The sequence below is a fragment of the Atta cephalotes genome (genome assembly GCF_000143395.1).
Source record: "Atta cephalotes unplaced genomic scaffold scaffold00074, whole genome shotgun sequence".
NCBI lineage: Eukaryota > Metazoa > Arthropoda > Insecta > Hymenoptera > Formicidae > Atta > Atta cephalotes.
The window spans coordinates 406,038-418,496 of NW_012130138.1; the positions used below are offsets into that span (position 1 = coordinate 406,038).

At 34.0% G+C, this 12,459-nt stretch overlaps 1 protein-coding gene across 1 annotated transcript in view; it reads right to left on the reverse strand.

The window, feature by feature from the left end:
- Positions 1-4,210: 4,210 nt before the first annotated feature.
- Positions 4,211-12,459, reverse strand: part of LOC105624162 — a 19,788-nt gene continuing 11,539 nt past the window's right edge. Inside the window, exons 3-9 of the mRNA XM_012205522.1 lie at positions 10,175-10,377; positions 9,272-9,552; positions 7,791-8,231; positions 7,050-7,253; positions 6,388-6,641; positions 6,182-6,312; positions 4,211-5,515 (exon numbers count right to left, since the gene is read on the reverse strand). Of these exons, the coding sequence (XP_012060912.1) occupies positions 4,392-5,515; positions 6,182-6,312; positions 6,388-6,641; positions 7,050-7,253; positions 7,791-8,231; positions 9,272-9,552; positions 10,175-10,377 (2,638 nt within the window). The 3' untranslated portion in view covers positions 4,211-4,391. The remainder of the gene's footprint in view (positions 5,516-6,181; positions 6,313-6,387; positions 6,642-7,049; positions 7,254-7,790; positions 8,232-9,271; positions 9,553-10,174; positions 10,378-12,459) is intronic.

Genomic DNA, 12,459 nt, shown 5'->3' on the forward strand with positions numbered 1-12,459 from the left:
TCTCCTCTTCCGTCTCTCTCTCTCTCTCTCTCTCTCTCTCTCTCTCTCTCTCTCTCTCTCTCTCTCTCTCTCTCTCTCTCTCTCTCTCTCTCTCTCTCTCTCTCTCTCTCTCTCTCTCTCTCTCTCTCTCTGTCTCTCTCTCTCTCTCTCTCTCTCTCTCTCTATCTTTCCCCTCTCCCTCCATCTCTTCCCCCTTTCTCTTCCCGGTTCTCGTGCCTTAATTCTCCGTGAGCGTAAACTTCGGGGCCCGGATGACAAATCGCTGCGGCCGCGGATTATCCGCGAACGAAAAACTAATTAAGCCGAAATGCCGCTCCGGCGTCGCGCCGACCGGAGCTCCATCGAGCGGATATTCCGTCGCCCTCCGTGTCAAATATTTTCCGAGGTCGCGGATATCCCCGTCCATCTTCACGGCTCGTTCGTGCATCAAGTATACGCGCCAAGTAGAAAGATCGACAAAAACTGAGACCGCATCGAGGTTCTTCCTTTCCCATTCCATCTATTTAAATAGTTGTCGGAGTCCATAAATCCGGCTGCTTAAAACTGATTTGTGCTACTCGCTTAACCCCGTTTATGCGCAACGTATACCTCGGTAGAATACCGCACGAAGATTCGAAATCCTATCGAGCAGGTCGTGATAACTAGAAGGTGGGAGGAACATTCGCTCAGGTTCTGAAGATTCTCATTCGCCAAGTTTTAATACCTTAAATCCGTGCTGTTGATTATAATGAAATTTCTAATTCTAGTTTAAAAGTACTATGTGTATTCTAATAACAGATTTTCAATACACGATTAATTCTGACAATACGATCGTTCGGCTGTAAAATCGAATTATTTTTTTTCTTTTTGAATCTTAAATAACAAGAAACTTTATCTTTTACTTTTTCCGCAATTTTCCGTATTTTTCGTTTTCTTTTTCTTATGGATCGTGCTTTGCATACCGATCAGTAAAATTAAAAATTGTTGAACTTTATTGGCCGTCTGCCATTATTTTGGTGTACTCAGAAACACTATTGCATAGAGAAATGTTGCGATACCTCGGAAGAGATATCTACTTGGAGAGTCTCTACTTGGACCACCTTACTCTAAGTACATTCTAAGACAGACTTACCTCGTTGGAGATTAAGCTTAAGTCCTTTCGACAAAGTGTCACATTGTCTCGTCCTTATCGTGGCAATTGACTTTGGTATCGTGTTGGCTGTACATTCGTCGTAAGCCGCTACAAAAAATACTTTACGACGGCTTCTAAATTTCCGAGAGCAGCTTTCTCGCTATACCTCTCGCTATTTGCATAAATTGCTTCGATTAGATTTTTACTATTCTTTTGATCAACCTATCATTGATCTTGAACGCATAATAATATTTTAATCTCTACAATTATTTGTTGCTTGATACATAAGAATCTTCCATTACAAACTGCCAAGATTTTTGCCTTTACATATACATGATTTCCTCACTATGCATTCTTTATTCATTCTTAATGCAAAAATAAATTAGGTTAGTGGCTTGTTACGTTATCTCAAGGAACATAAATCTACAGAAATTCAACGAAAATGAGTTCTTATAAGATGCATCACGTCATAAGCGAACGGGTCGCACGCGTACTGACTTTGTGATGAAAGAAGAAGAATCGAGAGAGGAGGAGAAAGAGAGAGAAGCAAGCTAAATTCTCTTCTTTCCATGCCACTAATAGAAGTGTCACGAACAGAGCCAGATCTTATAATCCGTTCGTGCTAATTTCAAACCGCATCGGGAATACTCAGGAGCACGAAGAGCGATCGGACCACAGTTTTCCCAGATTTGTCGTCTCTCGACAGAAAGCTTTAAACTTTTCAAACCACTCGTGGTACAGAATTCCTAAAAGTACAGGTTACGACATTTGACTTTTGTTCGATTTATCAATGATTCACAATCAATAAAAAAATTTTTTTTATTTACTTTTCTTTTTCTTTTATAAGTCCGTAATAATTTTTAATATACTTTATCGAAAGTTTCACACGAAATATTTGCGAGCCAATTGTTCTAATTTTAGATGAATATTTGAAGATATATATTAATAATGATAAAAGTTATTTGAAAATTTTAAATAATTAGCGTTTGCAGATTATCTCCTTTATCAAATTGTTTATCAAGCATTCATCAATCGATAACGTAACATATACAAATTATATCATTAAAAACTGCTTTATAAAATTGAATATTACGCACATATACAATCTTGTATCATGATCTAAAAGGCTTTTCCTGTTCTTGGTAACATTACGAGCCCTTAAAACGATTAAGGACGGTCCGTTAAACGCACTACGATAGAAGGGCTCCGTCGGCCAGAGATAATTAAAAAGGTAATGAGTAAGCGGATATCTGCTCGTAGCGGAAAGGAGAACGGTACGCCTTAAACACGGTTCGACAGGCGACCGATGAAATAATGACGCGGACGAAAAATCAATCTTCTCTGTAGATAGAGTTTCTTCGATATTAAAGGAAGCTTGAACTATTATCAGAAGTGAAGAAGAACAACACTAATAATAACAGAGAAGCTCAATATGTCTATTTTACTGTTTTATTTATTACACTAATATTTTTACTATCATTACGTATCTTTAGAATGAAATATGACGAAGGAAATAGAAAGAAGGATTCATTCAAAACAAATCATGTATCAAATATTTTTTTATTATTATATAAAAGAGAATGACTTTGATGTTTTTAGATTTTTGGTATAATGGATATAATGAGAATCATCGTAATTCTTGACTGTATTTTTTCTAAATTTTATGTCTGCATACAACGCTTATACGATGACAATTATTAGATTGTTGTAACAAAACAAAATGTAACGATATAGCTCGTTATACGTATATAACTACGTACAATATATTACAAGAACTTAATTCCTCAAACATGTATAAGATTAAGCTATACAAGTGAAGTCTTTGCACAAAGCTTTTCTATAATGAGAAACTTCGTCTTTCACTTCTTCTGCAAGATCCGTATTTTCTTGTTTTTTTTTTCTTTAGTAACTCCTTGCGGATTATGCTCTGCATGCCATGAAGATTAAAAACTGACAACTTTTGTCGAATCAGCATGATGGTGTTATGATAAATGTTTTTCTAAGAGTTGTAGTAACTTTGTTAATATTAAAATATTTCTCTCTATTCATCTACAATAAACTTTAAGTGCTTATATTGCTTTAGTACGAGAGTATGAGGGAATACGATACGAAAATTGAGATATCTACATCCGCTAGACAAAATCAACAACAAAATTGAAGCAAAAATTAAACATTCAAATCAATGTAAAAAAATGAAGAAAAAGAAAGTAAATAAAAGCAAAAAGATTTTTATAAAAATATTTTATTAAGATATTTTGGAGACGTAACAATCGATCTTATGTAATTTCTTACGTAATGAATTCATTGGAAAAATTCGATGAGAAAGATAGATTTATTAGAAACGAAGATTTTTCTTAGATTATCCGAATATACTTAATTATTGTAGAAGAATGATTGAGGAAAATATGTTACATCATATAGCATGTATGTATAATATAAAGCATGTATATTTACTAAGAATTTGCAGAGATCTGATTGTTTATTCTCCCTATTATGATCGTATGGCAAAATATTTGCCTCCCTAACGCTAATGGAACAACTCAATTTCTTTTGCACTACATGAAAAATATTTTTCAAATCCAAGTTTCCCTACAAATTAAAATAAAAACATTGCTTATGAGAGAATGCATCCTATTCCTTAATTTTTACCAGACTATTGCTTATTTTCGGAACTTCATTTACCTTTGCCACATTGTACACATAATTTTTATTTTAAAAGATAATTATAAATTTAGATAGTTATAAATTTTTTTCTTCCGTATTGTTTTAGACGAATTTAAAATTTCTTTACTAATTTTTAACAAAATTAAACGTTAAGTTAAAAACTTTTCCTTCTAAATATTATTATTTTAATATTAGACATTGAATAGTTAAATATTATGTAAAACTTCTGCTATAATAAAATTTCTTATATATTAAATTAAAAATAAAAATTTACACTTTATATAGAAGTTAATTCGCGAGTGATGATTTATTTAGTTATTGAAAAGAAAAATATGACAATATTTATGTTTATCTTTCAATGCAATCCTCAAATTTTATAATTTTGTTACAGCTTGTGTAAAAATACATGTAAATAAAATATGAAGAATAGCCATATATGTTATATTTTTATCTTTATTTTTTATTAATAATTACATGATTATTAGCTTATAATCGTGAATTAATGTATTAATTAAATATATTAACAATTTATGTGGCACAAAAATTGTAGGATCATATTATTGCGCAACAATCACATAACAACAGAAAGATTACAAGGTCACGTAATCTGAAATTATTAAATAAGTCTGTCATTAAGACCAGGATCAGGATCTTCATGATAATTGTCTATAGTCCTGATTGACTCCTTCGTAACACCTAAACTTTTGTTCTTTCTCCGTGGCGGTGTAGGAATTTGCTCTAAATCCTCCGCTAAGTTTTCCAAATTTTGAAACAATCTATTAGGTTTCGCGGGTGCTTCTCTCACAAAACTTACACTGTCCTTTATATCAGTCGCGATGCTTTCAAAAAAATCGGAGCTTGATTCTAATTCCGATTTAACGACAGAATCCTTGAAATCAGAACGTGTCGTCTCATCTAAATTTTGTTCCGTTTCATTACATGGGGATTCCTCGTCATTTTCCAAATCAACGTCCATCATGACCTTTTCTTCCCAGGTACAGAAGGACACTTTTCTTTTCTTCGGTGTCGACGTTGAATCTCCAAGGGGCTGTTCTAAAGACACGGATAACCGATCTGTCTTATTCTCAAGCGTACTATCAACTAGAATGCCATCGTTAATTGAACGTTGATCTGACACATTTCTGTCGATCACATTGTGTTTCTCTACAGGAACGATTTCCGGCTCGAGAAGCTTCTCCGCAGGAGTTTGTTTACATTCCTCGTCTGTGTTCTCTCGCTTTGTGATTTCGTCAGACTGATCTTCCTTCTCCAACATATCCGAAAGCGCTACCTCCAACTCGGTGAGACTCGGCGTCATCGAACTGAGATTACTTTCGTTGGCTACCTCATCATTTAAAACCTTGAGCAAGGTCGAATGATCATTGTCTAGAATCTGGGCTTTGATCTTTGGCTCCGGACTCGGTGGTGGCGTCTTTACCCGCTGATCCTGGTAATCTTTCTTCAATTTGTTCGTCGCATCCTTGGCCAACTTTTCATCGAAGAAATCGACGATCTCTTCGTCGACTTCCTCCAGCATCTCCTGCGGCAGTGATTCCTCCGATATCGTTCTGATTAACTTGTTCGTTACGTCGGAATGTGCACGCAACTCCTTCGACTCGTACGGATCGTCAAATGGCTCGCTCTCGTTCGACAGGCTACGGCCGAAGATCAGCCTCGATTGGTCGGATCGATCAGATTCTCGGACAACGGTGCCATTCCTATAGGACCCCTCGATCGTATCTGCCAAATGGAACGTCCGCGGTTTAACTAGTCACGTACGCGAATAGTTGGGTACCTTCTACACTCTAGACGATTACTCGACCAACCGGGATAGAATCCAAGAGCGAATAAATGTATGAGATGGGAAGGGGCGTGGAAGGACTGTGGTCGGATATATATTCGGTTTACATAGTCGACGATTTCTTGTAAATAGAGAGAAGAATTTCACTCGTCGTCATTTTTCCCCGGACAGAGATTCGTTTTAAATCATTTTCTATGGAACTTTGGAATGAAGAAAAATTGAGGTGAAAATAATGAGAAGTTCAGAGAATTTATAATCAAAGACATTCATGGACTAAAAATTATAATCAAATTATGTAATTATTATCAATTAGAAAAAGAGCTTTTCAGAATAAACCTAAATTATAAAATAATTTTTGGCATTAATTTCAAATTTCAACAAATTATAGAATGAATTCTTAATACGTACATGCATTCATTGAGTTCTTTTAATAAACGTGCTATAGAACCATAGTATTTTTGTGTGTGTGTGTGTGTGTGTGTGTGTGTGTGTGTGTGTGTGTGTGTGTGTGTGTGTGTGTGTGTGTGTGTGTGTGTGTGTGTGTATAAAAGTATAGGTTTGATCGATTGTTATATATTAATCATAAATCGTAAATATATTATTACCACAAATCGAGCGATGAAGTGCCTCATTTAGAAAAAATGGTTCTCTACGAACTGGCGAAGTTTCTAACTCGCAAGTTGGTGATACTTGACAGATTTCCGACATCTTAGGAGGATCAAAATATTTTAATGATCTAAAATAAATTGATAGCATATTATGCTATGGATTAATCTTCTATGTAATTTGTACAGAAATATGTTCTTAATACCTGTTTTGATCTGCTAACCAATCATCAGTATACTCTGATTCTCTACTGGAATCAATTATTGGCAATGCTACCTTGCCGAAAGATTCAGGTTTCTGCAATGATGAAGTCATATCTTGAACACACGAGATTTTCATCTCAGTCGACTCTGTTTGCTTGGCTTCAACATTTCGTGAATGGTCAACAACATCTACACCTTCGGAAAGCCCTGCACTTTCCGCAAGTTTGTTGTTACAGTCTTCAATCCGTGATGTATTCTATAATGCATATTTAAACTATACGAATTAATCTAAATACATAAATTAATGTTTTTTTCACTTTATATGAAAGTGTTTCAGCCATTTTTTTACTAGAAAGTGTAGGGAAATAAAGTTACAGCTTGAAGTTTGAGGAACTTTCGTATATTACAAAACAATATTACATAACGTAGAAATGACTGATAATTTTACTTATAATTTTTTTGTTATAAAGAGATATACGGTTAAGAAAATAATTTTTCTAATTAGAACGACGCGATGAAAATAAATTCGTGAATATTTCAAATCTACTCTGCTTTTGAAAGCAAAGATACGTTTCTTAATGCGATTAGTTTCTTCATCGGAATACCAGCACTAACAGGCGTCAGCTTAATATCGATTTCAACGTGGCTCGCTTTGTAAACGTACCTCGACAGAGAGACGTTGGTTCGAATCGCAATTACTGATGTCACTGAGGTCCCAATCCTCCAATTTACTTGGATCGTACTTCATGAATCTACCATCGATGACCTCGTTCTCGCTAGAGCCCAACTTCTCTAGCACTTGATACAACGACAGGTGTTCCACGCTACCACGTCGCGGGAAGTAGTCCTCCAAACATACACTGGTCTTCTATAATCAAGAAATAACACAAGTGCAATCGTCGTCTTGTTATTAGTTCTATAACTCTCTTGGTACGCCAACACAGCGAAACAAATCAAATTAAAAAGTTGACGGAAAGAAATATGAGGAAACATGTACAAAACGTGACTTTATCAAGATATCTCTTTTATAAAGTAATAAAATATCATGACAAACTTTATACACACACTAATTTTAAAGAAAATTTGAATGATTGTTTAATTACGATAGAGTAGTAATTGTGTAATAATATAAAAAATCTAATTATGCGACTATAATAGTTTTCACTTAATTGTTATATTTTTAACCCTTAATATATATTATATGTATGTACACGATTAGATGATTCGTGTCTTGTGTATTTCTTTTCTTTATAATAGTAGAAATACTTAGTATTTTGCCGCGTGTGTATAAAGAATCGGAAAATCATCATGTGTATTAAGAGTTAATAGGTAGCTCGATAGTTGTTTCAAAATTTCTGCGTTTGATCTACGAAATGAAATTATGGAGACTGATTGAGTACTGAACCTCGGAAAAGGGTGATAGGAAAGATTCGGCCGGAAGCGAGACAGTGCTGCTTCTGACGGGTCTCTTTGATTTCATTTTTTCTTCTACTCTTTCCTCGTTCGCTATGTCTTTTACAAGATGCCTAGACACGTCCAGCTCATCGTAATTCGGCAAGCTAACGGTGCTATAGTTCTTCGTCCTTGTATTTGCTTCCGGTCTGTCGTCGTCCCTCGAGGGATCCCTGATCCGCCTCTCGAGCTCCTTCGACTTTCGTCTGTCCTGGCGATTAGGAGTCGAAGAGTCCTTGATCGACTGATTCCGGACGAATCTCTCGTATTCCTCGTTCTCAAGAACTTTCCGGTGATGGTGGTTCGACTCCGAAGTCCTCGAAGTTTTCTTGTCGGCAGGCGTCCTTTTGCCGGAAACCACCTCGCTGGATATTATCCTTCCGGTGCCATTAACCTATCGAAGGAAATCATTATTTTCGTTATCGAAGTCGAATAGAGCAAGGAATTCGAGATTAGCATAATTCCCAATAGTATACTATATATTTTTTTCATTTTTTATCTTCCTCGCATAAATTGGACAGTGCAGAAATTAATCTATTAATGATTTTGATTGAATTAAAATGATTTTGAACAGATTAAGTATGTAATAAGAAAATATATGGTATAATAAGAGTATGTCACATTGCAGCATGTATTATTTTCTTCTTATAATTTTACATAAAATAAATAAAACACTGTCGTAAAAATTCTTTAATTTAAATAACATTTGAATAAAATTTGTTTCGTTTAATTTTTAAAGCTCAATTTGTACGATATGCTTTATTTTCAATCTCAACAATACGTTTTATACTCGGTTTTATATTAATATCTTTCTTTTGTCTTTAAATTTTTATTTTATTAACTTTTTTATTTATTATAAATTATATATTTTAGAAATTTTCTTTGCTTGTTAACTTTTTTCTTGTCCCATTAAGCGTCGTATTCATAGTCGTGATTCAACTTGAGATTCGATTTGAGCTAGGTTTGAATCAATCTTTCATTTGAAAAACGCTTTTCAAATCACGATTTAATAAATCTGATTGGTTCAATCTTTAGTTCAAACCTAGCTCACTTGAAATAAGGATCAATCATGGATCGATTTACGACTATGAATACAGACCTTATAAATAATATGGCACGATAATTTAATAACATTTAATATTCCACATACGTATTAGGTATATGGATGTACAATTAATTTATGTTTCTACAAAATCTGTGCTGATTAAAATTGGAGGACGAGTTTTACTAAAAATAAAATTTTGTGCAATTAATAACGTCATGTAGTGTGATTCTATGAAGAATATATATAATTTACATTATTTATCAAAATTAACGAAAATGAAAATAAACCATTGAGTTTAAATATAAAAATTGTGCCATACTAAAATAATGATATGGAATTGATTCGCTGGCTTACAAGCTAACTTGAAGAATTATGATGAGCTAACTCACCTTATGTTCGTAGATCTCTTTCATCTTTCGACCGTCATACTTCTGATCATCGCTGCAAGTCTTTTCCGTTCCCCTTGTCTCGACTTCACCATTCTGGTTGTTGTTATTCGTCTTCGGCGATCTGACCGAGAAATATAACGGTTCCTCACTCGTATCGCCGCGTCTCAAATTATTGGTCACGTTCTCAGGAATCTCGTCCGGTTTTGGCGGCAAGGGTCTGCTCCTATTTCTTTTTTTTCGTCTCGGTGGTGGCACAGGAGTGACGTCCTTCAGATTGGCACCTGCGATGACACATTTATTCGAAGAAATGATTATCGTGCGGATGTATCTATTCTGCTCTATCTAACAACGTTTGTAACATGCAGATTGAACAAATTTAACGACTTTAATAATGCCAACAATATCAGTGGCCGTTACTGGAGCCATCGTCGCAACGTTAACGCGACTCGTTAAAGATCTACGTAGTGTAACGATAAATTATGCGGGCTTATGGCTTACGCTCGGACAAGAAACGGAAGAGAGGGCCATTCGCTGACGCCGCTGACGGTTAAATTTGCGAGAGTCAGAATTCTGCTCGCACATTCCTGTTATGGCTTCATAACCGAGTTGAAATTACGTTCTATACGGGACGAAAGGTAGCAATATTCGTATAGGCAACAATTTCATGCAATGTCACGACGTAATTCAATCTCATCGTGTCTTTAATTCTGTTAACTACGCTGTTTTTCGCGTTCATTAAAAAATTTTAATTAGATACCTTTCATCTTTCTTAATGCATTTTAGATTCCGCTGCGCGCCGCGCCGTAATTTCATTTTGTTTCGATCCGGCACACGCGCTTTCGGCTCGTACTCGGTAACGATCCACCAATTGCTGGACAATCTGGCGATAAATTGTGAGCTTACAGTTGAATGTAGGTGTGACAGCGGGACGCAGACTAGTGTCGACGATCGAGTTCGTGAGAGTTGAGTCCGCTCTAGGCGGGCTGGGTACTTCGAGATTGACGTCCACCCAATCGCTAGGATGAAAGGGTCTGTCCACAGAATCTATGCTCCGTCCCCTCGTCAGCACTTCCCTCGGTGGTGAACCGGCATATCCTATTTCGGAACTACGCAGAAAAGATTAAGTTGAGCCTCTGCTTCCTAGCTAACGTGCTCTATAGCCCGGAATGTAAATATATGACAGCCATGGCACGAATGAATTTGATACGTGTAATCGATCATCATGCGAGTATATATTGCATTAAGTTTGTGTGAAAACCCATTGCGATGTGGACATCTCAACGATGTAGATTACACAGTAAAAAATTTTGTGTTAAATTTAACACATTTCACATGTCCCAAACGGTCCATCCAAATTTTTGTGTTAATTTAATATAAGATGAATATGTTAGAAAATAACACAAATATTATGTAAAAAATTAAGAAAGAAGTAATACTTTGACACAATTTAAAAACAAATTTTATATTAAACTGACACATTTATAATGTTAAATTTATCTAACTGAACTTAGATTCTATTTTTACATTTTTAGTTTAGGCGATGCCTCTGTGATATTTAACATACGCAATATATAGATTTAACAATATTTACTGTTATAAAGAGAAAATAATACAAAAAACCCGTACCTTTTTACATATAAAATATGTGACTAGTTGTACACAACATATTTCTTTAGTAAAATTAACATTTATAATGTATTAAATCGACACACACATTTTATTTATTAGAATTTATGTTTTAAAACTACATTATTTTTGTTATTTATTTTTTTACTTACATATAAATTGTGTTTTAACATTGAAAATTTCAATTTTAACATTGAAAAATGTTTAATTTTAATTTAACAAAAAATATTCAAATAACACAATCATATTATGTTAAATTAAAATTCGAATATATTAAAAATTCAACATAAAAGATTTTAACAAAGATTTGAGTGGAGACATTTTTAACATACAAATACAAAATGTTTTTTACTGTGTAGGCACGAGTAGTTAAAGAGAAAAGTTCATATCAGAGAAAAAATAGTTTTTAAAAGGCACTCAGATGATATATAGCTGCTTACTTTCTCAAAAACTACTACTTTTGAATTTATCAGAAACTATATTTAGAAAATTCTTGAAAAAATTTTAATTATTAATTATTAATAAGATATATATGCAATTTTATGCCGATTATCAAATATTTTACGTATAAAATTGGACTGCTTTAGGGATAATTAAATGGCGTAATTATAAAATAATATTTTTTTCATTCATTAGAAAACTTAAATCTGTATTTTTTTTAAACATAATTTTTTCTGTATATAATATTTGTCATTGAAATGATGTACAAGCTGAATCATCTGTATCGTTTAAAGATTTGTTCAAACTTCATGTAGTTTCTTGCGAAGCAGAGGAATCTACAGAGAAAAAAAAAGAAGGAATATGAGATAAATTTACATTCTTTCGTTGATGTCACAGCAAGGGTGTGCAAGCAGTCGACTGTTAATTCTGTGCCACTTTCGAAACAATTTGTGTTCATCAAAAACTACAGCTCGATGCACCGAAATAATCCGGAATCGCTACGGCGCTACACATAGCTTATACGGTTTATCGCAAATGCATTCCGTGTTTCTTCGCGTCCCTTGAGCTGTAACTCTTTCGGGACGCGAAACATTACCGGAATTTCTCTCATACAGTCTCCTGCTCGTGCACGAGAGTGCCTTTCAACTTCGTATAAAATACTCCCAGTACACGCGAGCGATTTCAAAATATCTATAAAGAAGAAAGAATTCCGTTCGTCTCTCCAGAATTTATCAGTGATTTATAGTTACATCGAACTAGTATCAAAATATGGAGTAATATGACAAAATATTAAATTCTTTCTGATACAGTCATTAAATGAGTCACAAAAATTTTTTTTCTTTAAGAAAAAGAAACTAGTAATAAATATTAACAATGCTTTTTATTTAATATACCATCATTGCGTGCACAAGAAGTAACAATAAATCGTGTCTATAAAAAGGAACGAAACATTCTCTCTTAATATTCATTTAGAACAAGATAGAATTCATATAAAAATAATAAAAAATAAATTTATTTTTATTTTAACATTTAGAAAACATTGTGAATAATTAATTGATTGATGTTTTATCCTACTTAATGGATATATATATATATATATATATATATATAATATATATGTG